The sequence below is a fragment of the Filicampus tigris genome, chromosome 6, assembly GCF_054856515.1.
Source record: "Filicampus tigris isolate MCC_2025a chromosome 6, RoL_Ftig_1.0, whole genome shotgun sequence".
Classification (NCBI taxonomy): domain Eukaryota; kingdom Metazoa; phylum Chordata; class Actinopteri; order Syngnathiformes; family Syngnathidae; genus Filicampus; species Filicampus tigris.
In genome coordinates, this window is record NC_141222.1 from 9,393,710 (window position 1) to 9,417,840 (window position 24,131).

The 24,131-nt window shown below is 40.2% G+C and overlaps 3 protein-coding genes across 6 annotated transcripts; 2 read left to right on the top strand and 1 right to left on the bottom strand.

Annotated features, from left to right (window-relative positions):
- Window positions 1–2,106: 2,106 nt before the first annotated feature.
- Window positions 2,107–7,986, top strand: fgf8b (fibroblast growth factor 8b). Of its 2 annotated transcripts, none has more exons than XM_086033929.1 (5): window positions 2,107–2,614; window positions 2,715–2,751; window positions 3,301–3,481; window positions 4,726–4,832; window positions 7,247–7,986. In XM_086033929.1, exons 1-5 carry the CDS (start codon window positions 2,556–2,558, stop codon window positions 7,535–7,537), a joined length of 675 nt encoding a protein of 224 aa, XP_085890055.1. In that variant the 5' UTR covers window positions 2,107–2,555; the 3' UTR covers window positions 7,538–7,986. The 2 variants fall into 2 exon arrangements, with proteins under 2 accessions (XP_085890055.1, XP_085890056.1); XM_086033930.1 differs by having other exon boundaries at window positions 7,250–7,986.
- Window positions 7,987–10,022: 2,036 nt separating this feature from the next.
- dpcd (deleted in primary ciliary dyskinesia homolog (mouse)) lies at window positions 10,023–14,265 on the bottom strand. The gene is made up of 6 exons (XM_086033557.1): window positions 14,122–14,265; window positions 13,144–13,224; window positions 12,932–13,056; window positions 12,674–12,807; window positions 12,120–12,222; window positions 10,023–11,010 (listed from the first exon to the last, which is right to left on the bottom strand). The coding sequence occupies exons 1-6, from the start codon at window positions 14,222–14,224 to the stop codon at window positions 10,906–10,908; spliced, it is 651 nt and encodes a 216-aa protein (XP_085889683.1). The 5' UTR covers window positions 14,225–14,265; the 3' UTR covers window positions 10,023–10,905.
- Window positions 14,266–14,724: 459 nt separating this feature from the next.
- On the top strand, window positions 14,725–22,569 carry poll (polymerase (DNA directed), lambda). 3 transcript variants are annotated; one of them, XM_086033927.1, is made up of 10 exons: window positions 14,725–14,955; window positions 15,764–15,892; window positions 16,994–17,138; window positions 17,217–17,511; window positions 17,722–17,830; window positions 17,957–18,292; window positions 18,364–18,537; window positions 18,991–19,119; window positions 21,302–21,470; window positions 21,560–22,569. In XM_086033927.1, the coding sequence occupies exons 3-10, from the start codon at window positions 17,024–17,026 to the stop codon at window positions 21,919–21,921; spliced, it is 1,689 nt and encodes a 562-aa protein (XP_085890053.1). In that variant the 5' UTR covers window positions 14,725–14,955; window positions 15,764–15,892; window positions 16,994–17,023; the 3' UTR covers window positions 21,922–22,569. The 3 variants fall into 3 exon arrangements, with proteins under 3 accessions (XP_085890053.1, XP_085890052.1, XP_085890054.1); XM_086033926.1 differs by having other exon boundaries at window positions 15,764–15,864; XM_086033928.1 differs by lacking the exon at window positions 15,764–15,892.
- The last annotated feature ends 1,562 nt before the right edge of the window (window positions 22,570–24,131 follow it).

Below are 24,131 nucleotides of genomic sequence, written 5' to 3' on the forward strand. Positions count from 1 at the left end.
TAGTCAATCTAAAAGAAAGACAAAACATGCTGACATTGAGATCAGGGTTGGGAGCTCGGGCACATTTTTAAGCTTCACTGATTGCAAATTTTAATGTGGAAAAGTCATATATTTTAACAAGAGGATTTAACTTTTTTTGTAATAACTGGTGCATAAACTAACTTGATGTTATGGTGAGTTATCAAGCATGGGGCTGGATTGCTTGAGGGGGGTCAGCACAAAGCTGAACAAGGTGCTGAATTGTTCCAGGTGTCAAAATCCATTGTTCCAGCATCCCACTGGAACTAATGAGGCAGGTCCATTTTCACCCCCTAAACCCCCTGCTTTGGTTAGAATGACTGATTTACGACTATATGACAGCTTAAACTCACATTTTAATATATATATTTTAGATTTAACTCTTACACAGCTGTTTTGTGTGTGTGTGTGTGGGTGGGTGTGTGTGTGTGTGTGTGGTGGGGGAGTGTGCGTGGAAAATGGGGCTGCATTTATGAAGCAAAAGCAGAGGTCATACAGTGTGCTATGGCTCATTTAGTCGGTAAGCTTTTGATTTCTGAAGCGAATATAAAGACTTCCGATAAAGATATGCAGGTGTGATGTGGACAGTGTCTTTAGATCATTCTGTGTTCAGTGTCTCCTATAGTGATTATGCACATTATTTACTTTATTCATATCGTTGCTGTCCTGTGAAAAACAATGATGTCTTTTTTTTTCTTTTTCTTTTTTTCGTTAATGTGGTTTCCACATTATAGACATCGCTTTAACGTGATTTTTTTTTTTAAATGACAAAATTGGACATATGTGTTTTTCACAGGACAGTGACAATACACTCTAAAAACAGTTGGGTTAAAAATTACACAATTTGGGGTCAAAAAAGGAAGGGACCACTACTTGAATCAATTTGACCCAACTTTCTGGGTTGTTTTCTGCAAAAACAACCGCAAAAATTGGCAGTTTTATACAAAACAACCCCAAAAACTGGGCTGGTTTGTACAAAATAACACAAGAACGTGGGGCAAATTGACCCAATTTGTGGATTGGTCCATTTTTGACCCAAAATTGTGTTATTTTTAACCCAAATGCTTTTAGAGTGTATGTTTTTGTAAAACAAGACATTTATGTCTATGATATTCACAAAAAAAGTTGTTCAATAAATATTTGGCACATTAACAGAGAAGTATGTAATGATAAGGTTATAAGGATTATCCCCAAAACATATTTAATTGGTGGAAATCACACCTCAGTTGAGAACTTGTTTAAATACTAAGTGCAAGTTCACATAATTAAATCCAGAGTTCCAACTTCCAACAGAGCCCACACAAGGGTTATATCCCTCTGCAGGAGGCCCTCTGTGCATGTCTTTGTCATCGCTGAGAAAACAGGTAGGTACGGTGTAATTGCACAGTTTGGATGCACAAAGAAAAGAAAAGCACAGCAGTCCCTGCACAAACTTCTGAAAATCAAACTAGCATTGTGATAAACTGCAGGGAATCATTGTGAGAGAGCTCATTTGTATCCATGCAGCTATATGTCATGTGAAAACCACTTTGTGTCATGTGTTCACATGGAATACATATTACTTACATATGTAGGATGAAAAAGTACATCGAGGTCTGCCCTGTGGGACAGGCAAAGCACCTCTAACCTGCAGCCAGGGAATATGTTAATGTAACTGGAGATGTTCGTAAGTACATGCCAGGAAAGTTTTCCATGTGGACATTTGTGATAATAGAAAAACAACCGCGATGTGATTTGTACGTGGATGAAGATACACTCGATTGTCATTGACATGGTTAATGCGGTTTGTGGTCTGAGAAAGGGGCACTTTTATGATACATGCCATGTGGTTGCATGTGAAGCCGCAAATAAACTCAGTGGTTCACTTCTCACCTCGCTCCTGCGGCAAATAGGTGCATGTAAAGATTTTAAACAAGTATTCGGTTTCAAATGTGCTCCAGCTTGAAGGCCCCGCCTGCTCTCGCCGAGGATGTTGACTTTCCCGCAAGTTTAGCTATTTAAATGTTGGAGGGAGGCAGATGCTGCTGGTGGACGGGAGAGGGTACACGCGCGACACGAGAGGGACATTTGGACTTTATGATTTGAACAACAGACAGCCTATTGAAGGAGACACATACCAAGAATTTTAGTGATGTTGTGGATTGACTTCTTCTAATCTTTACTGTGCGTGTTTCTGGTGCGTAAAATCCCGTGCGTAAACGTTCACGCGACAGAACTGTCACGGCAAATTGACGAGGATTTCAATATGAATTAAGATACCTTTCTTTTTTTTTTTTTTTAATCTTTTTTACAACTTTTAGACAAGATTGACCACAGGTGTCATTTGAACAGCAGCTCTTATACCAGACTTTCATTTTGGATTGCCACATTTTTACTGATTTGAATGAAATGGAGCTGCGGACCCTCACCTGCAAGGGACCGAGGGGTTTTGGACCTAGTAATTCCCACCAAACAAGTAATGCTAGAAGCTGAAAGGATTCCGAAGCAGGGAGAACTGAATTTTTGAGACCTTCCAGCAGCGAATCAGCGGAGTATTCATGAATCAATATTTGAATTACTACAAGATGAGGCTGAGAGCATCGAGGTTAGGTTATCTGTAAGTATAGGAACAAAAGAACAAATGTAATTCTTCTTTAAATTGTATTTAATTAAGGGTGGCCAGGCCAGCTAACTTAATTTCATTTTTTCCCCAACAGGTTACTCCAGTTCACAGCGCTTTGCTTTTCCGCACAGGTAACATTTTTCACTTCAATATAACCGCTTGATAATTCAAATAGTGCGACTAACTCACTAAAATTAAACAGGTTATATAACGTATGTGGACACCATATAGGCTACGAACATTGCACGTCTGCACACGCCTGCAATGGTTTGCGATAATAATGAAAACATTTTATTAGGAGTGCAACGGCAATTGGCAAAAATTCAAACATCTTGAAAAGTGGCAAGATCCCACTTTGACAGGTGATTGTTAAAACATATGTGGACGGCTGTATTGAGGGCGGTGGGGGAGTCAAGAAGGGGGTGAAAGATCACTGCTGGTAAAGGAAAATAACGAACAGGGGAAATGTCATCCCCGAGGGTCCCCGAATGAATCCTTAAAGAAAAACGCAAACGCCACTGTCAAAAATAAAACAAATAAATTTGTAATAATAATAATAATAATAATAATAATAATAATAATTAGAATTGATCGCTTAAAACCATTTACAATGGTTGTCCACATGCAGTTACTGAACGTTAACAATGAAATCAATGCGTGTGCTTACTGTTGTCCTGCAGAACACAGTGCAGTCTCCTCCTAATTTCAAGCACCATGTCACCGAGCAGAGTCGGCTGTCGGACCGGATGAGCCGCCGCTTGACTCGAACCTACCAACTGTACAGTCGGACCAGCGGGAAACACGTCCAGGTGCTATCCAACAAGAGGATCAACGCTAACGGAGACGACGGAGCGGCGCACGGTAAATCACAACAAGCACACAAGCGTCCAAAATTGGAAAGAACTTAGAACAGCTACATTCATAGTGAACTACAAATAATTGCCCGACTCCACTCGCAGAATGTAGAGTTTAAATTCATGGCATGCTTTTTTTCAATTGTGTATAAGCACACCTGAGTTTAAAAGTGTCAACGATTTATTCATTTAATGGGTTTTGGCTTCGTCAGCTAAACATGAGATAGGCAAAAAAGTTATCATGTTAAAACTGTGAGGAAAAAAACAACACCATTTTTTGACACCCCTATGCAGGTATCTGTGGCTAGTCAGTATATGTGTAATTGCATCAATCATATTTGAAATAAAATATACCTGCAAAATTGACCTTTGTCACTATTATTAACTGTTGTATTATGTTTGATTATATCAGACCTTTCAAAGTCACTTGGAATGATGGTGTAAAGTCTTTTATGGCTTTTAAAAGTAAATCCACCATTTTAACAGAATCTCAGAAACACGGTGGTTGAAATCCAGCAGTGCGCAAACTGTATGTGGTGAAAAGCATTTCCATTATTGTCGTTTTTGGCTGCCTCTAGAAGAAAGTTGGACATAAGAGGACCAATGAGTGATTGCAACAGAAACTTGAAGTTAAGGCTCGTCATTTTTTTTACACGTTATTTTATGTGCTTGTGGTCTACTTTGAAGAACATGGAGGCAGACTCTCGTCGAAAGGAATATTGTACGTTGCAAAAGTCCTGACAATAAGCGGGTTAAGTTGTTTTTCCACCACAGCCTCCTTCCATCCAGTGAATGTCTGTTTTTTGGAGGCTCTTTAGATACATTTTGTTGTTTTTCCCGTAAGCTCCTTTTATACAAACAAGTGAAGTCGGTGTATAATTTCCTTGTGTCGTGTATTCTTTTGTCTTTTGGATTTCTCTACCCACAACACCTATAAGTGGGTGTCACTCTAAGTGGCCCAAATCTGCCAGCGGCGTTTTCCTTCCTCCCTCATTTGAAGTGCATCAAAGTACAGCATTTACTGACTTTGCCACATCATCCCAAAAGAGGGAATGTATGCCATATTTGTCATTCTGGTTCATTGGGCAGGATGCTTTCAAGTCTCCTTGACTGCCCTTTAATGGCATGACACATGACATCCTGCACGGCTCTTTTAGAGCTCATTCAGAGAAAAGACGACAGGTCATTGGTGTCACTGTAACATCACAATATTATTGCTTCTTCTTATTTGGTTTGTGTTTCCATGTGCAGCTAAGCTCGAGGTGGAGACAGACTCATTTGGGAGTCGTGTGCGGATCAGAGGGGTGAAGAGTGGATACTACATATGCATGAATAAGCGAGGGAAGCTGATTGGAAAGGTAAATGAAATGACAAAACTGGTGTGGCGCAAGCCACTTTGTGATGAAAAGTGTGACATGGTTTATTGGCTTGAAAAAAGAATGCAAACATATGGACAATCCAAAAAAATCTTAGTCCTGTTAAATCATTTGCGTCTGACTCAGACAGCGAATGGGTTTCTTCCGATAAAGGCATGGTGAGCAAAGTTTCTGTAATGCCAATGTAAGCTTTTAAGAGAGCATCTGTTAAAAAGCCACTGATGAGCAGCAAGCAGGTATTTGAAACTGCTGGTGTCTCTGGAGACCCCAATGCAATGCAGGGTCTTCCCAAAACGTGCAGTCATGCAGAAAGCTGTATTTCAGCCACACCTAACCACTGCTCAAAAGGAGACATTTTTGCAGTGGCCTCAGGAATACATCGAGACTATTTTCCAACTTTTTTTATTCACGGATCACTGCTAAAGATGGATGGAGATTGGCGGAAGGCCACATTGTTACAACAAGGCTGTGACATCAACAAAGGCTATGATGCGGAGACGTTTTGGTCGGGAATAATAGGGAGTCCAGGCTTGAGTTAGTTTCAAACTCAATATTTCCTATCATGGTATAAAAAGAGCCATACATTCAAATAATTCTCATGCAAGAGAATGCGCCACCCCAAGCTGCAAAATGCTATTGAAGCTCTAGCTGAAAATTGGTATGCAGGGCAAACTCTCTTGGTTTGGCTGGATGAGAGTTGTTAATTAAGGTCAGTTTGAAGACGGGCTCCGAAGTTGCTGTAACTTGATCTTCACGTAATGAAAGGAATGTGACAGATTTTTTTGTTTTGTTTTTGCATTCAAAATATCATTTGGAACACGTCACGTGTGCAAAGGTTTGCCCAGCACTTATTTCTAGGCAGATTTTGGAAGGCTCAATCATAAGTGAGGTATTTATGAGAGACAGAAGGGAAAATGTGCATCTTCCAGCCACACCCACTGAGCTGTTTTGAATAAGAAACTATCAGACAGAAACCGGAATTTGGACAGTCTTACTCCAAATACAGCAACTAGGAGACAACTTCATGTATTCACATTTCAATCACTACTGTGTATCAAATTTAGAGTAGCCTATAAGCCTACTAGTAAAAAAAAAAATAAAAAAAAGAAAGAAACCAAGACTACGGGATCTGCCTCAAATACACAATAAATGTTCGCCCGCATATTCACGGCTATAAAATTAAAGTATTGCTTTGGTGCCATCTTGTGGCATCTTGGTCCCAAGGTATGAATGTCAATATGAATTAAGGAGCTTTGTTTAGACAAAAGTAGTGCTTTGGCAGCATCTTGTGGCATCTGTAAGCAATTCTAAAGCTTTTGGGGGGCATAAATGATGTGCGGATTTTGACTATATATGTCAGGGCTCTGTCCCTTTATTACACAAATAGCAAGGGGGACACTTGAAGTTTTGAATAGGAAGTCAACCCAAACATTTTTTTTTCAAGAATATGTTCTTGCAGGCCCACTAGTTGAAACAGGGCATTCTGCTTGATATTGCGTTCGTACGGTATGAGTTAAGCAGCAAAATCCACCCATTTTTCGCCATCTCAGGGGGCGGCCATTTTGTCACTTCTGTCGACTGAAAATGACATCACAGTTACTCAGTGCTCAGGTAACGACCAATCACAGCTCACCGGTTTTCTGAAGCTGAGCCATTATTGGTTGTTACCTGAGCCCTGAGCAGTTGTGATGTCATTTTCAGTCAACTGAAGTGACAAAATGGCCGCCCCCTGAGATGGCGAAAAATGGGTGGATTTTGCTACTTGAAGGGGTGGTCAACACAAACACATTTTTTCAAGAATATGTTCTATGCAAGCCCACTAGTTCAAACAGGGAATTCTGATAAATATTGCATTTGTGGAATAAGTGGTAATTGACTCGTTTTTAGCTATCTCTGGGGGCTGCCATTTTGTCTTCTGTCGACTAAAAATGACAACAAAACTGCTCACAATGACCAATCATGGCTCAGATTCAGAAAACAGGTCAGCCGTGATTGGTCGTTGTGACAGAAGACAAAATGGCCGCCCCCGGAGATGGCTAAAAACGAGAGCATTTTGCTGCTTTACTTATATTTCACAAACACAAAATTAATCAGAATGCCGTGTTTCAACTAGCGGGCCTGCTGGGAACATATTTTTGAAAAAAAAAAATGTTTGGGTTGACTTCCGCATTTAAAGCTTTTTAATAGCACTTATTCCACAAACACAGTATTTATCAGAATGCCCTGTTCCAACTAGTGGGCCTGCATAGAACATATTATTGAACCAACTGTTTGGGTTGACTTCCCCTAATTTAACAACTTCAAACTAAGTATTTTCATTGTAAGATGGAATAAGTGTTTCCATTTTCTGTGCCAAACTACATCTGCATCATGCATCTTCTCTCCTTTTTTCTCAGAAGAAGGGAAGTGGCAAAGATTGTATCTTTACCGAGATTGTTCTGGAGAATAACTACACAGCGCTCCAGAACGCCAAATACGAGGGCTGGTACATGGCGTTCACACGCAATGGTCGTCCAAGGAAGGCCTCAAAGACCAAGCAGCACCAGAGAGAAGCCCACTTCATGAAGCGGCTACCTAGGGGTCACTTGCTGAGTGAGAGAAGACCATTTGATGTCCTGCCGCTCTCCGTTCTTCCTTTAAGCAAGCGGACTAAACATTCCCATCAGCAGCGCTCAGTGGGCCGCTGAGGGCCGACAATGTGGACAAACCATCATGGACAAACCGCTATGAGAGGGGGAAAACCACACTTCACCTTACACAGTCAAATGCCACTTTATCTCTCATTTTGTGGACTGACTCTGTCATTCTTTCCTCTGGATTTTCTGTACACATTGACTGTCTAATATGATCATGATTTCCAATTTAGTGAGAAGATGTTGGATATGAATTTTCTCATTAAATCAGTGGGAAATTGAATTGATAGGAAGAGGTTGCTTGGTTCGAAGTTCAGTGGTAAAGAATGTTGAAAGTACAATGAAGCTAAACAAGGCAGCTATCTCTGTTTTTACTGTTGTGGTTAAAGCATCTGAGTTTCAGTTGACATCTAATTTCCGTGAGGCGCTAATTTTGGAATTTTTCAACATCTATGAATATATTTTTACTGTAAAAATGTAAATTACATCAAATGGATATTTATTGTAGAGTGTATATTAAAACCACTAAAGAATCCACTCAAAAGCACCTTGGCTTGGCTTTTCCCTCGTGAGTGTTTTGGAATCGAATGAACGTTTGCCGCCCCCCAAAAACCGTTGTCTCCCCCCTTCAAGTTGGAGACCCAGATAACTGAGGGGCAATATCTGTGACAGGCCACAGAGTTGAATGTGCTCAGCAAGTGAGACTTGGACCTGAATGGTTGGAGCTACGCATTAAAAGCGATGAGGTCAGCCCACCATTTTGGCCCAAACAAAGGTTACCACCATGTAGTTGCATTTCTCACGATCGCACACCGTAACCTTCTGATCAAATGGGCCTTTGTGAAAGCTCATATAAAAGGGCATGTTATACAATAGTGGGTTCGAATAATAACACGAGGAGGGGTCAGTTATCAAAAAGAAGCCAGTCACACAGGGAGGGGGTGGAGGGCAGCCTGGGTGCAGAAAAAAAAAAAACATCAGGGCCTGTGTGGCGAAATGTGGCATGGGCTGAAAGAGGGCGAATGGCTGGGAAGAGGCATTGGGGAGTGAAAGGGAGGCAGAAAAGGGAAGCCTCTTCCCAGAAGCAGTTGAGCATGACCGTCAGAGGCCAAACGACAGGGAAGGAAGAAGACCCCGAACACAAGGACCTAGCTGCATGCGCTCACAATGCATGAGCTGGATGCTCAATTTGGTTGCTCCTGTTTGGGCGCACTCTGAACTTGGAAGACTGGAATGTCCTCAAGTTTTCTAGGGAATTGATGACAACTGTGTGCTCGTAGTGTACTATAAGAGGACAGCTTCGCGACACTAACGGAATTAGATTCAATAAGCATCCATGTCTGTTAAGCGATTGCCAATAGCAATCCGTCACATGGCGTGCAAAAAAGTGCTTAACAATTGAGAAGGGTCATTATTGCTAGATTACTGTTGCACAATAAACACAATAGTTAGAGAAGCCAATGGGTTTAAATGTCTATGGATAGAATTCTCAACTGAAACATCCATCCATTATCGATACCGCTTATCCTCACAAGGGTCGCGGGGACCGCTGGAACCTATCCCAGCTGTCATCGGCCAGTAGGCGGGATACACCCTGAACTGGTTGCCAGCCGATCGCAGGACACACAGAGACAAACAAGCATTCACACTCACAATCACACCTAGGGGCAATTTAGAGTGTCCGATCAACCAACCATGCATGTTTTTGGAATGCGGGAGGAATCCGGAGTACCCGGAGAAAACCCACGCAGGCACGGGGAGAACATGCAAACTCCACACAGGAAGACCGGATTCGATCCCACAACCGCACTGTGAGGCGGAGGTGCTAACCTACACCGTCGAACACCGTGCTGCACCAACAGAAACATCTCATATTTATGTACTATTTCCCTTTGGAGGAGAAAACAAAGATAAACACTTTATCTCAGACATAATAAAGCACTACATTGGCTTCATAATTGGATGGTTTTTTTGTTTTGTTTTGTCACTGTGCCTGCTTGAACTCCATGCAGTGACAAGATCCAAAACATCGGCAAGCCTTGTAGCAAGTTACTCCACGAACACAGCCAACATGCTGTGCTGAAAACATTAATAATAAGCGAATGTTTCAAAGGGGGTTTGGCTTGGAACATATTGTTATTTTAGCATTTTTATATGTCTTTTATTTGTTGAAATTTTTTTGTCCCCCAACAATAATCTAAAAAATGTGGAATGTTGCTTTTTATCTAAAAAAATAAATAAATAAAGGCAAATCCTTCCATGACACTTGTTGCTTTTATGGTTATTACTTTCAGCTTGTCTCATCAGGGGTCACCGCAGCCAGTCACGCGTACTATGTTTGGTACACTTTCTACAGAGGATGCCCTTGCTAAGGCAAGCCACACATTACTTGCCCGGGCTTGGGAACGGCCGTGACTACGTATTGCGGTAAAGGCAGGGAATGGAAACCCGTGCTGTACGCACGAAAGGCAGCATCATGTATCAAGTCCTTCCATAGCACAAATTCTACAAAAGCATAAAAGACAAGGAGTACGTTCTCTGTGCAGAAAACTTTATTGTGACGCACTAATGTAATTTTCTTCTTTAATTTCAAAGCATTTGTGGGAACGGCTAAATTATTACCAACTTATAGAAAAGGGTGGATGGATAAATAACATCAAAAAGCTTGTTTGGACAACCCTAAAAAGGCAGTTCCTTCAAATTAAAGGCCATAACTTGTCACCAAATAATATAGTAATTGCTTGGGAGAACTTCACTGTCAGAACATGCTGACAAAATATTTGGGCCACATACCAATTTGGAACAAAATCTTGTGTCTTGTTTCCTTCTCAACCCATATTTGTGTCAGTGATGTTGACAACATGGCCGAGGTCTCATGAAGCCTCAAGGGGGAAATGGAAACATTTCTACATGTACTGGCTACCTCGATCATCAACCCTCCACTAATGGCTTTCAGGGTGGCCCACGACACGCAAGGAACATGAAGGTATTCAGTTAACACAAATGGGACGTGCTCGTAACAGTGACCCTGGAACGAACAGGGATGGGCAATTGTGTGTTTTGAGTGCTTTACAAGGACATCAATGAAAGGAGGCCGGGGAGATTGTGACTCCCGTCAAGACCACAGTACGCCGGGTTTGAGAGTGAGGCAGAAAGCATGTAACATGAAGTTATATTAACAACATGTTCTGATCTCAACTTCCATCAATTTAGATGAGAAAAATGTTATTTGTGTAGGCTTTTCGGTGATTTGAATTTTAAAATACTGGTGCATTGGAAGCCATGACAACGAAACTATTTATTTACCATATGAAGTATTTATAAAAAACATATCAGGAGAGTCTAATCAAATATGAATCAGTACAAGTAAACATTGATATCAAAAATGACCAGAATGTGGCATTGTTTCTGTCCGTCAGAAGTCACTGAGTTTTGCAGTCGATGTCACCTTCACTCGTCCCCTTTAACTTCTTCAGCTCCTTCATCAGCTCCTGCTCGAGGGTTAAAATCTCTTTGGGTTTCTTGTACTGTACAAGAGTGACGACAGAGGAAAACGTCATTGGAGTCTTATCAAGCTCTACATTGCTCCATTGAATAAAGCTAAAACCTCAAAGATCTACTCTTTTGATATGAAACAACAGTATACACACAAGAGACCAATACAAAGAAAACTGTACAAATTGATAGAGAAGAAAGAATAAAAATGCTATACCACAGCACTATGATTCAGAAATCAATTCCAGACATGCTCGAGGATAGGGCTGGGAAAGGTGTGGCCGCTCCCATTTTTAAATCCAGCCCATGGAGCAGTCAGATTAGCAAGAGGCCTGCAATATTTGTTGCATTCATTTAGCTGACCCCCACCCACCCCCAAAAAAGATCAATGTTATGATAAATAATTGTAGTTTTATGTTATTATTGGAATTCAAACTTTTTTTCAGTTGCATTCATTCAGCCACTTTTCCCTAAGATTGATTAATTAAATGTATTGACACTTTAATATTTTGTCTTCATGTATCTCTCATTAATAAGTGGCTAACGTATTCACTGTAAATTTAAAAGGAAAAAAAATACTTTTTGCATACACATACACATAATTGCTTGATGTATTTATTGTCAAACATAAAAATAACCAAATAAAAAGACAATGCATATTCTGATAAATATACATTTTATTAAATAATTTGTTGATTAGTTACAAATACTGAATGCAAAAGAAAATAATGATCTTGTTTTATTTAGGAAAAAAATTATTTTACATATTATAAACACGGTAGCTAAGTGGTGGGCCCTACTGCTTTCTTGGTTTGAAACTTAATTTCTGATTTTCTGTGTCAAGTTTGCACATTTTCCCAGTGTGCGTATGTATGTCGAACACACTACCATGAACAGTAAGTAGGATCAATAGTCTTATCGATGAGAATGTCGTTGGTTTCTCGACCTATGCATCAACTGTGTGATTGGCTGGTGATCAGTCCAAGGCGTCCCCACCTTGAATAGACTACATTTTATAATCTGCACTTTTATAATCTGCACAGGATATGCATGATGCAGATATACAACTTGTAACGAAAAAGTATGACGTGGTATGAGTCAGGTCTTAATCAGAAGACTGTCTGGGAAACTGTACACTTACACTAACTATCAAAGTGTTGTTAGCATGAGTGAAGCTTAAGGCAGAGCTGTCCAGTGGAACTTGACTGCGATCCAAATCAGGAATACCAAACTTCTTGTAATACCTGGTTGTGCACAAAAGAAGACAGCTTTATGTACAGGCTCTAGACCAGTGATTCCCAACCAGTGTGCCTCGGCACATTCGTGTGCTGTGACAGATCATCAGGTGTGCCCTGAGAAATTATTATTATTTCACTTAATTGGTCCGGGGAAAAAAATACAACTATTGTATATTTGTTCAACTATCAGTACTAGCGACATATTCTATCAGGCAGAAGAATAAAATGCTCTTCCAATCAATGGCAAAAAGTACATATTAAACATGTGTATTCTTTTTTTGTGACTTTTTCGTTTGGCGGTGTCTTCTCTATTTGTTTTTAATGTAAATACATATCGGCTTGAAAAGGGTTGGGTAAACACTGGTATAGACTAATGCAGAGCAAACAGTGCCATCTATAGGAATAATAGTAGGATTACAACAAGTGGTAGTGTCAGAGTGTGCTCAAGCATAGTTACTTTTTGTTGGAAGTTTTTATGACAATACATCTTTCAGGTTCTTGCACTGAAACATTAAAGACATCTTTGGGGTAGGGAACGTTCCGGATTCTCCACTGAAAACTGCTCTTTGTATCTTTACGCATAAACACAGGCTGTGGAAATAAAAGGGATGTCTCTTCAGAATCATCCAGTGTGTGCACTATGCAAACCATCAAAAACACACGTTCCAACTGTAATGCAACATGTACGATTCAAGACTGTAGAGTGAAAACATACATTGGAGCAGTTCTCTTTCAGCATCTCAGCATCCAAAGAGGCGGCAGGACAAATGAGCGGCTCCCCAACTTCTACCTGCCATTGACCTTGCGCTCCAAGTGTGTTTTTGTGACGCCACTTTCGCACTGCAAAGCACGAAATATTTCACAAAATATAACCTCTCATGGTCAAAAATCATGGCTAGTGGATGATGCGTACTGTGCACTGCTTACCAACAAGTTCATCTGTTCTCAAGTCATACTCTTCCGCCATTTCTTTTCCATCGCCAAAGAGGTAGTGGATCTTCCTTTTCCCTAATGTTTTGGAATGGCACAACATGAAAAGCAGATGGGCATAATCATTTCAGTGCTTGGTACTCATAACAATATTCACTCCTTAGCCATCAATACAGACAGCTTCCATCAATGTTCTATCCTGCTTGTCCTCACTAGGTTGCAGGTGAACTGGAGCCTAGCCCAACAGACAATGGTCGAGAGACAACCCTTAACTGATTGACAGCCAATCGCAGGGTACATATAAACCAACAGCCATTGCCACTCCATATTTACATCTACGGCCAATTTAGTCTGCAGTGAACCAAACATGCACGTTATTAGAATGTGGGAGGAAGGCAGAGAACCAGATGAGAATCCACGCAAGCACATGGGGAAACATGCAAACTCCAACAAGAAGGAGCCGAGATTCAAACCGTGAACCTTAGCACTATGAAGCAGATGCGCTAACCACTACTCAATTGTACTGCCTACGTATAACACGACATTAGAAATTAATTGTTCAACCACCCAAGCAGTCCTCTCTGTCAGTCACAAACGTTGGTCTTTAAAACATGTTTGAAATTTTATGTTAGTTATTACCAGGTCCTTTGTAATAAGCAATATCTTCGAAGAGTCTGAAGCAACAAGAAATAACGGCTGCATGGGCAGAATTTGACGAGTAGACCTATTGTTTAAAAATGGCGTGTAACAATGTTGATGATGATTACGGTGGTTCTTCTTATTTATTGTATAATGTGTTCTGTTCTTTTTACAATAGCGTGTGATTTGCAAACAGGGTTTGTGGGTTTACCTTTTTAAAACTTCTCACGTACACAAACATTGGAATGGGTGAAAATACAGTAGTGAAGGTCTGGTCAACCGTTGACACCGAAAACGCAATTGAAATTCTAGAAAAATGTTGTCATGTACACTCACCATCGTGAATCAAAGCAGTTTTTTTTGACGATTTTAGGTTGTCGATCCAGCTTTGCACGGCCATGTTTGTGTTGTGCATGCGCAGCGACACTTCCGGAATCATACCGTAACCACGGCAACTTCCATTAAAGTACGCAAAACGAAATCGGAGCTGCTTTTATGAAAAATGAGTCCAGTATAAACTTATTTTTAACAATATAAATCTTCATACTTCATACGTATATGAAAGTTTGTTGTCAGAGCACTCGTGCATGTCATCAGACTATCTGCATATTTTCTGACAGGTACCTATTATATGTTTTAACGCGAGGAAAAAAAAATATCACTGACAAGAACACACAATCGATACCTTTAAAAAATATTTGGAGAAAAAAAACGCATTAAAAGAACAGTGCTATACAAATTAACCGGAAGTGTTTGATGATCAACTTTTTTTTCTTCTGCAGAAACAGTAAATCTCAACATTTCCAAATGCTTGAAAAAAAATACAACAAAGCATACAGTCACAATAGACAATTATGCATCGATTATAGCATTTTGAACGGGAAAAAAGGATGAGGGAACAAAATGCAAATCAGTGATTCAACAAATAAACCGGAAGTGTTTGCCGTTGCGAATTGTTCCTTCCGTAGAATATTGTAAACAGAAACATTCCTAAATATAAAATATTATATATATATATATATATTTCTCGATTATATCATTTAACTAAAAAAAAGGTGGGGCAACAAAAATGCAAATCGGGGATAAAACAAATTAACGGGAAGCGTTTGTTTTCAGTATTTTTTTTTTTTTTTAACCAGGAAGCGGTTCCTAGTGGAGAGGGGTAGTAAGGTAAGCGTAAAACATTGCAAATCATGTTTTAAAATGTTTTAAAATGCTACGGACACATTAAATATACATCAAGCATATACATGGGTTGCCGGAGTTAATAACTACACTGACACATTCCGAATACGAACCTTTGTTTCTGCGTCCTCAGTTAGCCAGAATGTGTATAATGTCAATATGTTTGAATCAGTTTCGTTAAAACAAAGTATTGCAGACTGCTAACATAATATCGTCCATATATGTTGCATTTGAAGTACAGTGCATTCACAGTGGATTATTTAGCACTACGAGTTTGCATATGCTTCTAGTGACGAGTCCGGTAAAGTTAGCACCAGATTGGCACATTCGGAGTTGTGTTGTAATAACGCAGCATTATTAAAACACAAACAATGCTTCTCTCTAACCACTGTGATGTAGCCAACGAGCTACAAGCTGATATGAGTTATTGAACGGACAACTCCGAACGTGCCAATCTGGTGCTAACTTTACCTAACTCTAGTGACGGCAGGGCCAGTGAAATTGCAATACAATACAATACAACTTTATTTATACTGTATAGCGCATTTCATAACAGCTACAGCTGTAACAAAGCACTTTACATTACAATAACAACATGGCAATAATATAACAAGTGAAAGCAATACATTGAAATACAAATTACTATATACAGCAGACACCGGAAAACAGCAGAAAACTGTCAGTCTCAAGTCGGATCAAAAGCCAAAGAATAGAAATGTGTCTTCATACGGGTTTTAAAAATGGACAGAGAGGGGGCTTGCCTAACATTAATGGAAGGTCACGCATTCCAAAGGGAAGGACCATCAACAGAAAAGGCTCGATCCCCTCTGAGGCACCGCTTAGTCCTCAGCACCTCAAGTAGCGCCTGGTCCGCAAACCTGAGGCACCGGGAAGGTGAGTAGGAGTGGAGGAGCTCGGAGAGGTACGCCGGGGCACAGCCATTTTTTAAGATAAGTGTGTGTTAACTTAAATGTTTCTTGTTTTCTCCTTGCACAGTCTTGGGAGATTGTGTAGAAACCTTTTGAAACAGGTTTCTTAATCATGTTCTTCGTCCGTTTGCGGCCGAAGTTAAATTTTCATATTGCAAAGACATTGTGGACATTGAAATTGTAAACCTGATAGATAGATAGATAGATAGATAGATAGATAGATAGATAGATAGATAGATAGATAGATAGATAGATAGATAGATAGATAGAAAGGGGCATGGTATGGTACGATGAGTTTTGTACGTTTTCTATATTTGACATGAATTTAATTTGATGGGATGGGATGGATGGAATAAGTGGTGCTCCGATCGCTTTGCCTGATCGTGTTTGGCCGAGTTCCGTGGAAAAGTACGTGATCGGTATATGTCGATCAATGCCTTTCATTGCCGAACACAAAAATCGATCACCTGCAGCTCGTACTTTGCAGCCTGCAGCCAACTACAGACCAGCCTGTGTTCAGTGCAGCATCTCCTCCCATTTAGACAAGCCCCCTCGCCGTCCATTTTTAAAACTAGTCTTAAATGGATGGAGTTATGTTTACTGTTTCTATGTTATTAATTAATTATTTATTTTTTACTGTCTTTTTTATTGTATGACACGTTTTTACTCCATGTACAGCACTTTGTGTGCAGCAATGGTTGTTTTAAAGTTCTCTAAATAAAGTTGAGTTGAGTTTAAATAAAGGGAGGGATATTTGGATAGAAAGATTTTATTTTAATTTGATTCATCAATTAATCTAACAAAAATAATTGACATATTAAAAGATGATTAAAATAATAATTAGTGAGCAGCTCTAAAATGAAAAAAAGTGCAGCTAATCCATGTGATCGGTATTGGAATCGGAATTGGCCGGAACAACCCAAATAGCAATGTGTGTCTGTTAAATTTTGTAAAAAAAAATAAAATAATGATAATATAATAGTTTTGATGACTGCCCTATGTTTATAGAAAAATCTGAACGCTTCATATATTAAAGCATTTTTTGATATTCAGCTGGATCTTGTCTGCACTTGTAATTTACATTTACTTGGCAGGCCCCTGGCTTGCCCTTTTCACTGATCAAGATGGAACCGTGTCACGGGATCATGAAAGCTTTCCCCAAGGTTAAAAGGGCCCGAGTGTCTCAAGGAAAGGATTCTCCTCCTTTAAAGATGAAATCTGATGAATTTGGTGTCACAGGTTCGTATTTTTTGTTTTGGTTCCAAGTGATATCATACTCCACGTTTCATTTTGTTCTTTTTGTCTCCCTTTTTTAAGGAAGTACCTTTAATGGTATCTCAGTGTACATCCTGCCTGCGGGAATAGGAAATGCAAGATGTCAAATCTTCCAAAGACAAATTCAACAGAACGGAGGCCAGACAGAGCGGTCTCTAAGTGATGCTGTCACTCATGTTGTTGTTGATGACAACATGGAGTGTGACAGAGCTCTGCGTCTCATCAAGGTGGATGCAATGCCTTCTGGGGTCTATCTAGTGAAATGCAGTTGGTTAAGCTCGTGTATCAGTGAGAAACAACTCCTGGATGAGTCGAGCTACAGTCTTTTACCAAAGAGGTAATGCCTATCATCGCTTTGTCTGTTGTGGTTAAAATCTCAGCGAATGTAGATTTACATCCGTTTACCCCTTATTGTCTACAGTCTATCTATATTAGTATAGACGCTCTGGTTTATTGGTAGTGTTGTGTTCTCTACCTTACAGAGGTGCCCGTTTTGACTTAGATGTTATCTTGGTCCTTGGTTATTGTCAGTTGCCTCTCTTCTTAGGGATTCGGAAACTCAACAAGAAAAAGACTTGTTGAATGACAAATCTGCAATTGAAATGACTCCCAAGCCAGAGTGTGATGAAAACAAGCAAGGGGAGACATCAGACATGGTCAGTGGCTAGTACATTTGTTGAAAAGTCTTATGAGTAACATGTTCCAAGTTCACCATTGTCCAAGAAAATATAGTCATAGTCAGAAAGGACAACTCCTTATCATAACCATGCCATCTATTTCAGAGTGTATCAGACAAAGAAGAAGTGCGAGGAGAAGATGACGGAGTCAGTCAGAGTCACCTGGAAGCTCTCATCACAGGCCAGCGCCCCAAAGAAGAAGCCACTGGGCTCAGCCTCGAACCTAATCGAGACACCTCCACTCGCACGGCGGTCTCAGGAAAGTGGGTCTGTGCACAGTCTTCTCAGTCCAAAAGTAAAAACTTCAACAAACACATCACCGACAAATTAGAACTACTGGCCAAGGCTTATACACACCAGGGAGACAAGTGGAGGGCATTGGGATACTCCAAAGCAGTCAATGCACTGAAGAGCTATCACAAGCCAGTTACATCGTATCAGGTAAGCTAACGGAGAAGCAAGAGATGCAATGATCCCCTCAATTTCTCATTTGCTTTTTTTCTCTGTTTCAGGAGGCATGTCTCATCCCGGGAATTGGCAAACGCATGGCAGACAAAATTGATGAGATCATGGAAAGTGGTCATCTGCGCAAGCTAGATCACATTGGAGAGGCTGTGCCAATATTGGAGCTTTTCACTAATATTTGGGGTGCAGGAGCGAAGACAGCACATCTTTGGTACCAACAGGTGAAACACCCACTCTCCATTCTCTATCCATCTTATTATGTCACAGGCAAGGCTGCAGCCTGGGTCACAGGCGAAGCTGTAGCCTGGAGAAAACTACATGCAAACTCCACGCAGAAAGGAGCTATGATTTAAGACCTGAACGTCCTTGCTGTGAAGCAACGGTGCACTCATCCACTGTCTGCAACCATTCACACAACATGATTTTGATGGGGGAAAAAGTATACAAGTCATAAGTATGTTATGAAGATGATCACTTTTACACATAAAATGAAAACTAGGCATGACCAAATAAAAGGCTTGAAATAAGAACAAAGCCATTGTACCGCTTGAGCGAGGCCCGAAACTTTAGCCTGAGAGTTTCTCTTGTAGTAGTTTCATAATAGTAATGTTGATGGATTGTAATACTTTTAGAAGAATCACTGTTGTCTTGGATTTTGTTTTCTTATTTATCAGGGATTCCGCACTTTGGAGGACATCCGCACAAAAGCCCACTTGAGCAGCTGTCAGAAAATAGGACTCAAGCACTACAATGACTTCCTAGACAGAATGCCCAGGGAAGAAGCTGCAGCCATTGAGAAAGTGGTAAATATATCTTCATTTGGCTCTGGCAACATTTAGCATTATGGGATGCTTCCCACACAGAATCAACCCGCCCTCCAAAATCTGGTTGTGTTGGTGTTTCACCAAGTACTGGTTCAGAAAAGACATGATACCAGCATTTTTAAGTACCGGTATTTGACAAAAAAAAATGCAGCGAAGCAGTTCAACTTTGTGTCAGAAGGGCCACGGTGCTCAGCAGGTTGGTGCAGCACAAATACAGAGACACAGACAGACGGGACTGCAAACTCTCGTGCGCTTGCAGACATTAAATTCCTCGTGAGGAGACGAGACGCACGCAGTGTTGTCTGGTCTTACTTTGCCTACATGTCCGATAGGCAGAGGGCAATGAACAGACAAAAAGACAAAGTCTGTCTGCAAGTTCTGAAACTACATGCTAACTAAAGAGCTCGCTAATGACTGGACCGCCGGCCATGTTGAATTCTGTCACAAATTCAAAGAGCTGTGGGTTAATTTGTGACACATTTCAAACACTCCCTTTCATGTCAAACGTGAGGTAATTCTTTTCCATTCGGTCCCATTAGATGACGCACTGTTTGTATAGTGACGTATGACACACAGCCACCCAGTTCCATTGCATGATAGCGATTGACACATACTGTCTGTGGATCTGAATTGGGGTGCGGGTAGTAATGATTTTTTTTCTGTATTATCTATCGCCATGGCATCAATAGCACCGTTCACCCCCCAGGATCATCAGTTGCCCATGCTCCAGGAAATAAATACAAAGCTCTATGGATTGTGTTGACTTAAAAAAAAAAACTAGTTTGGCCTTGGTAGAGGTCTATGATAAACTCACTCACTGCCATTGATGAATTTACTTGCCTTTTCGCAGTCCAGCCATTCAATCCGAGGAATTTATTTATATTTTTTTCAAATTTTTTTTAAACATTAGGGTAAAAGAGGTTCTGAAAATGTCTGACAGTGAATGAGTAAAAAGTATTCAAGTTATTTATGTTCATGATAGCATTGCTAAAACACCAAATCTTTTAATGGCCTAAGACATTTGTATTGTACTGGATATACTGCATAAAATGTTCAGCAGTGTTTAAACATGTTATATGATTTGGTTTCAGTTGTTCTAAAGTGTTTAAAACCGTTAAGATGTATTTATTTTATCAAAACAATTCTAATTTGTATTCTTGTTTTCTGAATTAATACAAATAAAAAAAATTGTAAGGGTTTTCTTTTTAGCTGTTTTAACTGTTATTCTACTGTGTTTTACCCGGTATTCATTCACTCAATTTTTTTTTTTCCAGAGTATTGTTTATGTATTGGTTTCAAGGTACTATATGCATGAAGAGTCAAGGTCAACATTTTGTTATCCTGACAACATTACAAAAGATTGAAAAAATGGCTTCAGCTTCTCTTCTCTTGTTAATGTGGAGAGCAGGCCACACAGAGGAGAATCCCAAAAGGGGAACATCTTAAAACCTACATCTTAAATATGCTCGATACTTGACTCCTTCAAAGCACTGAATATTGAGTATAATGAATTTTCCTCCAGAGCTGAAAAAAATGAGATACCGTAGTCTAAAACATGTACACACCCTGGGACATGCTAATGTCATACGGTATGTGCTAATTCAGCATTCTCAGTCTCTTTTAATCAATTTAGGGAGGCATTGAAAATGTTATTATTATTATTATTATATATGTGTGATTTTCCTCATTTTTAATATTGTGTATGCATTTATCATGACTTATTTGTAAATATTCAGTTCTGCTTGTGAAGTGTTGAATGTGATTTTGTGTATCAGCGGCCACGCATATTTATTTTTGACATATGTCACACGCTGTTTCAAGATATTCACACAATTGGTTTACGAATATGTATATGAGTGAATGTGAGGCTTTGTAAAGTGCAAAAAAAGAGTAGAAAAGGAAAAGCTGGACTCTGATTGTCTGCTGTCACACACATTTCCGAGGTATCTGATCGATTGCTGACGCTCACAGCTCACATCTGGTCACTGTAATATCGCAATTCTTGGTCATGGGGTTATATATACTCTGCAATTTTTTTAATTTTAATTTTTTGGCATTTGTGTCTCTGTGCAGCCCAGTACCAAGTGTATCGGTCCGCGGACCAGTGGTTGAGGACCACTGTTATTGATGACATGCACTATTTATTTATGGTTATGTGCAGGTGAGGCATGCTGCCCAAGCAATTGATCCTGGCCTGTTGGCAATGGCATGTGGCTCGTACCGCAGAGGGAAGAGCACGTGTGGAGATGTTGATGTCCTTATTTCACATCCTGATGGAAAATCCCACAAGGGTGTCTTCAGCAAAGTGCTCCAGAGCCTCCATGACACTGGTAAGCTCTGCCAGAATGACAAAGTATTTCGTAGAGAGTTTTGTCATCCATAGGTACTTAAATTAATATTTTATTTACTATTTCCTCAGGCTTTTTGACAGATGATCTAGTGAGTCACGAGGAGAATGGAGAGCAGAAAAAATACATGGGTGTATGCCGCCTGCCAGGACCAGACCGCCGCCATCGCAGGCTGGATGTCATTGTGGTGCCTTACAATGAATTTGCTTGTGCTCTTGCGTACTTCACCGGCTCGGCACACTTCAACCGCTCCATGAGGGCCCTGGCAAAGACAAAGAACATGAGCCTGTCAGAGCATTCGCTAAACCAAAGTGTGGTGCGTCAAGGTAGTGCCAAGGTGTATGCTGGCACTCCCCTGCATACACCTACGGAGAGCGATATTTTTAATCTTTTAGGTATACCATACAGAGAGCCTTGTGAAAGGGACTGGTGACGGTTTGTAATCGCCATGCTTTGTTCTTTTTTAAATTTACTGTTCACACCAGACTAACTTGAATGTTGATTTTATTCGACAGTTCAAAGGGAGCGCCTCCCATGAAACGTTTTATGAACTACATAGAGCAGTGGCCCCCAACCACCGGGTACCGGGCCGCGCCAACCCCTCCTCCGGAAGCCAAGTTGTCTCCCCCACGTAACACTAATATCAAATGCACAAGCTAGCATCTCCGTCGCTTAACGCTAATATTAAATGTACAAGCTAGCAAATGAGTAAAAGAAATAAACGCATTGGGCACCACTCACAAAAACCACACCCAACTCTACCCCCACATCCCCTACTGATGGTGAATAGTTACAGAGCCGGCCCGAGAACGGTATGGACGTGTATAAACTGGTCCGTGGCAGAAAAAAGGTTGGGGACCACTGACAGAGTATACAATAATGTACAAATGTTATATACTAAATTCACAAGCTCAGTATATACCGGTAATGGCTTCATAAACATGCAAATAAAATATTTAATTATGCTTTTATATGCACACTATTTTTGTGAGATGATACAATAAAATGCCAAGCATTTTGCTGCCACTCAAAATGGAACAAGTAATCATGAAAGCTTTCACTAATAAAATCTATTCAACAATGGGTGTAATGTTTTACACTTACTGTACACCCGATAGGAAATTCATAAATGAACGTTGCCGCTGCATACATCCATAAAGACTACGGTGGGGGCAACATCATTCCGTGGAGATGCTTTTCTTTAGAGACAGGGAAGCTGGTCAAAGATGATGGGAAGTGGGTGGTGCCAAATACTGGGCAATCCTGGAAGAGGCTGCAGTAGAGACTGGGAAGGAAGACAATGACCCTAAACATAAAGCCAGAGCTGCAATGGAATCAAAGAAGAATCATGTTTTTAAATGGCCCAGTCAAAGTTCAGACATAAATCCCAATGAGCATCTGGAAGAATGGGGTGTTTTATGAAGAAGAAATAGCAAGCATCTGGTAAGAAATACCCCAAAAGACTTGCAACTTTAATTGTGATGACAGGTGGCTCTACAAAATATTGACGCAGGGGGACTGAATATAAATACACACCATATTTTTCAGAATTGTATTTGTTTAAAACTTTGAAAACTAAGTATAATTTCCATTCCACTTACAATTATGTGCTACGTTGTGTTGGTCAACCACCTATAATTTCAAACAACAACAACAAATGAGTTTGTGGTTGTAAGGTACCAAAAAGTTCAAGGGATCGTATGAATCATTTTTCAGGGCACTGCACATACTCACAGAGGAAAAGAAATGCATAATCAATCACATTTTATTTATATAGCACTTTTCATACATAAAAATGCAACTCAAAGTGCTTTAAAACATTCAAAGCAAAACATAGAATTATCTTCAATCAAAAGAAAAGATAAATTATTTAAAAGTTGTTGAAAGCCAAACTAAAAAGGTGTGTCTTGAGCTTCCTCTTAAAAATATCAACAGTCTCTGCAGACCTGACATCCTCTGGCAGGCTATTCCAAAGGTGAGGACCAAAATGGCTGAATGCAGCCTCGCCATGCATTTTGGTCCTCACCCTTGGAATAAATAAAAGGCCGGCGCCAGAGGACCTCAGGATCCGCGAGGGCTGGTATGATAAAAGCAAATCAGATAAATAAGATGGCCCAAGACCATTAACACATTTATAAACTAATAAAAGTACTTTAAAATCGATCCTGAAACACACAGGGAGCCAATGCAGCAATTTCAAAACTGGCGTAATGTGCTCCCGCCCTCTGGTTCTCGTCAGCACCCGAGCGGCTGAATTCTGCAGTAGTTGCAGTGGTGAAATGCTCTTTTTCGGGAGGCCAGAGAGCAGGGCATTACAGTAATCTAAACGACAGGAAATAAAGGCATGCATCAGCACTTCCGTGTTAGCCTGAGAGAGAAACGGGCGGACTCTGGCGATATTCTTAAGGTGATAAAAACCAATCTTGGTTACATTTTTAATATGAGGAATAAAACTGAGCTCAGAGTCAAAAATGACGCCAAGGTTCTTCACACAGTGTGAGGGATTAAAAATGTGTAGTTTTGGTAAAAGCTTCTCTCTCTGACCTTCGGGACCGATAACTAAGACCTGAGAGACATGTTTCGGATCTCAAACATGTGTCATACTTCTTCTGGACAACAATGACATTGGTGAGATACCAAGAT

Bases quoted from the DNA above. Each gene is read 5' to 3' on its own strand.
- dpcd (XM_086033557.1), bottom strand. From the start codon at position 14,224: ATGATTCCGGAAGTGTCGCTGCGCATGCACAACACAAACATGGCCGTG. The intron at 12,223-12,673 runs GTAACTATGCTT...GTGCACAACCAG, and splicing joins ATAAAAACTTCCAACAAAAA to GTATTACAAGAAGTTTGGTA. The intron at 11,011-12,119 runs GTAAGTGTACAG...ACTCTTGTACAG, and splicing joins ACAACACTTTGATAGTTAGT to TACAAGAAACCCAAAGAGAT.
- fgf8b (XM_086033929.1), top strand. From the start codon at position 2,556: ATGAATCAATATTTGAATTACTACAAGATGAGGCTGAGAGCATCGAGG. The intron at 2,615-2,714 runs GTAAGTATAGGA...TTTCCCCAACAG, and splicing joins GCATCGAGGTTAGGTTATCT to GTTACTCCAGTTCACAGCGC. The intron at 2,752-3,300 runs GTAACATTTTTC...GTTGTCCTGCAG, and splicing joins CGCTTTGCTTTTCCGCACAG to AACACAGTGCAGTCTCCTCC.
- poll (XM_086033927.1), top strand. From the start codon at position 17,024: ATGGAACCGTGTCACGGGATCATGAAAGCTTTCCCCAAGGTTAAAAGG. The intron at 19,120-21,301 runs GTAAATATATCT...GGTTATGTGCAG, and splicing joins CTGCAGCCATTGAGAAAGTG to GTGAGGCATGCTGCCCAAGC. The intron at 21,471-21,559 runs GTAAGCTCTGCC...CTATTTCCTCAG, and splicing joins CCAGAGCCTCCATGACACTG to GCTTTTTGACAGATGATCTA.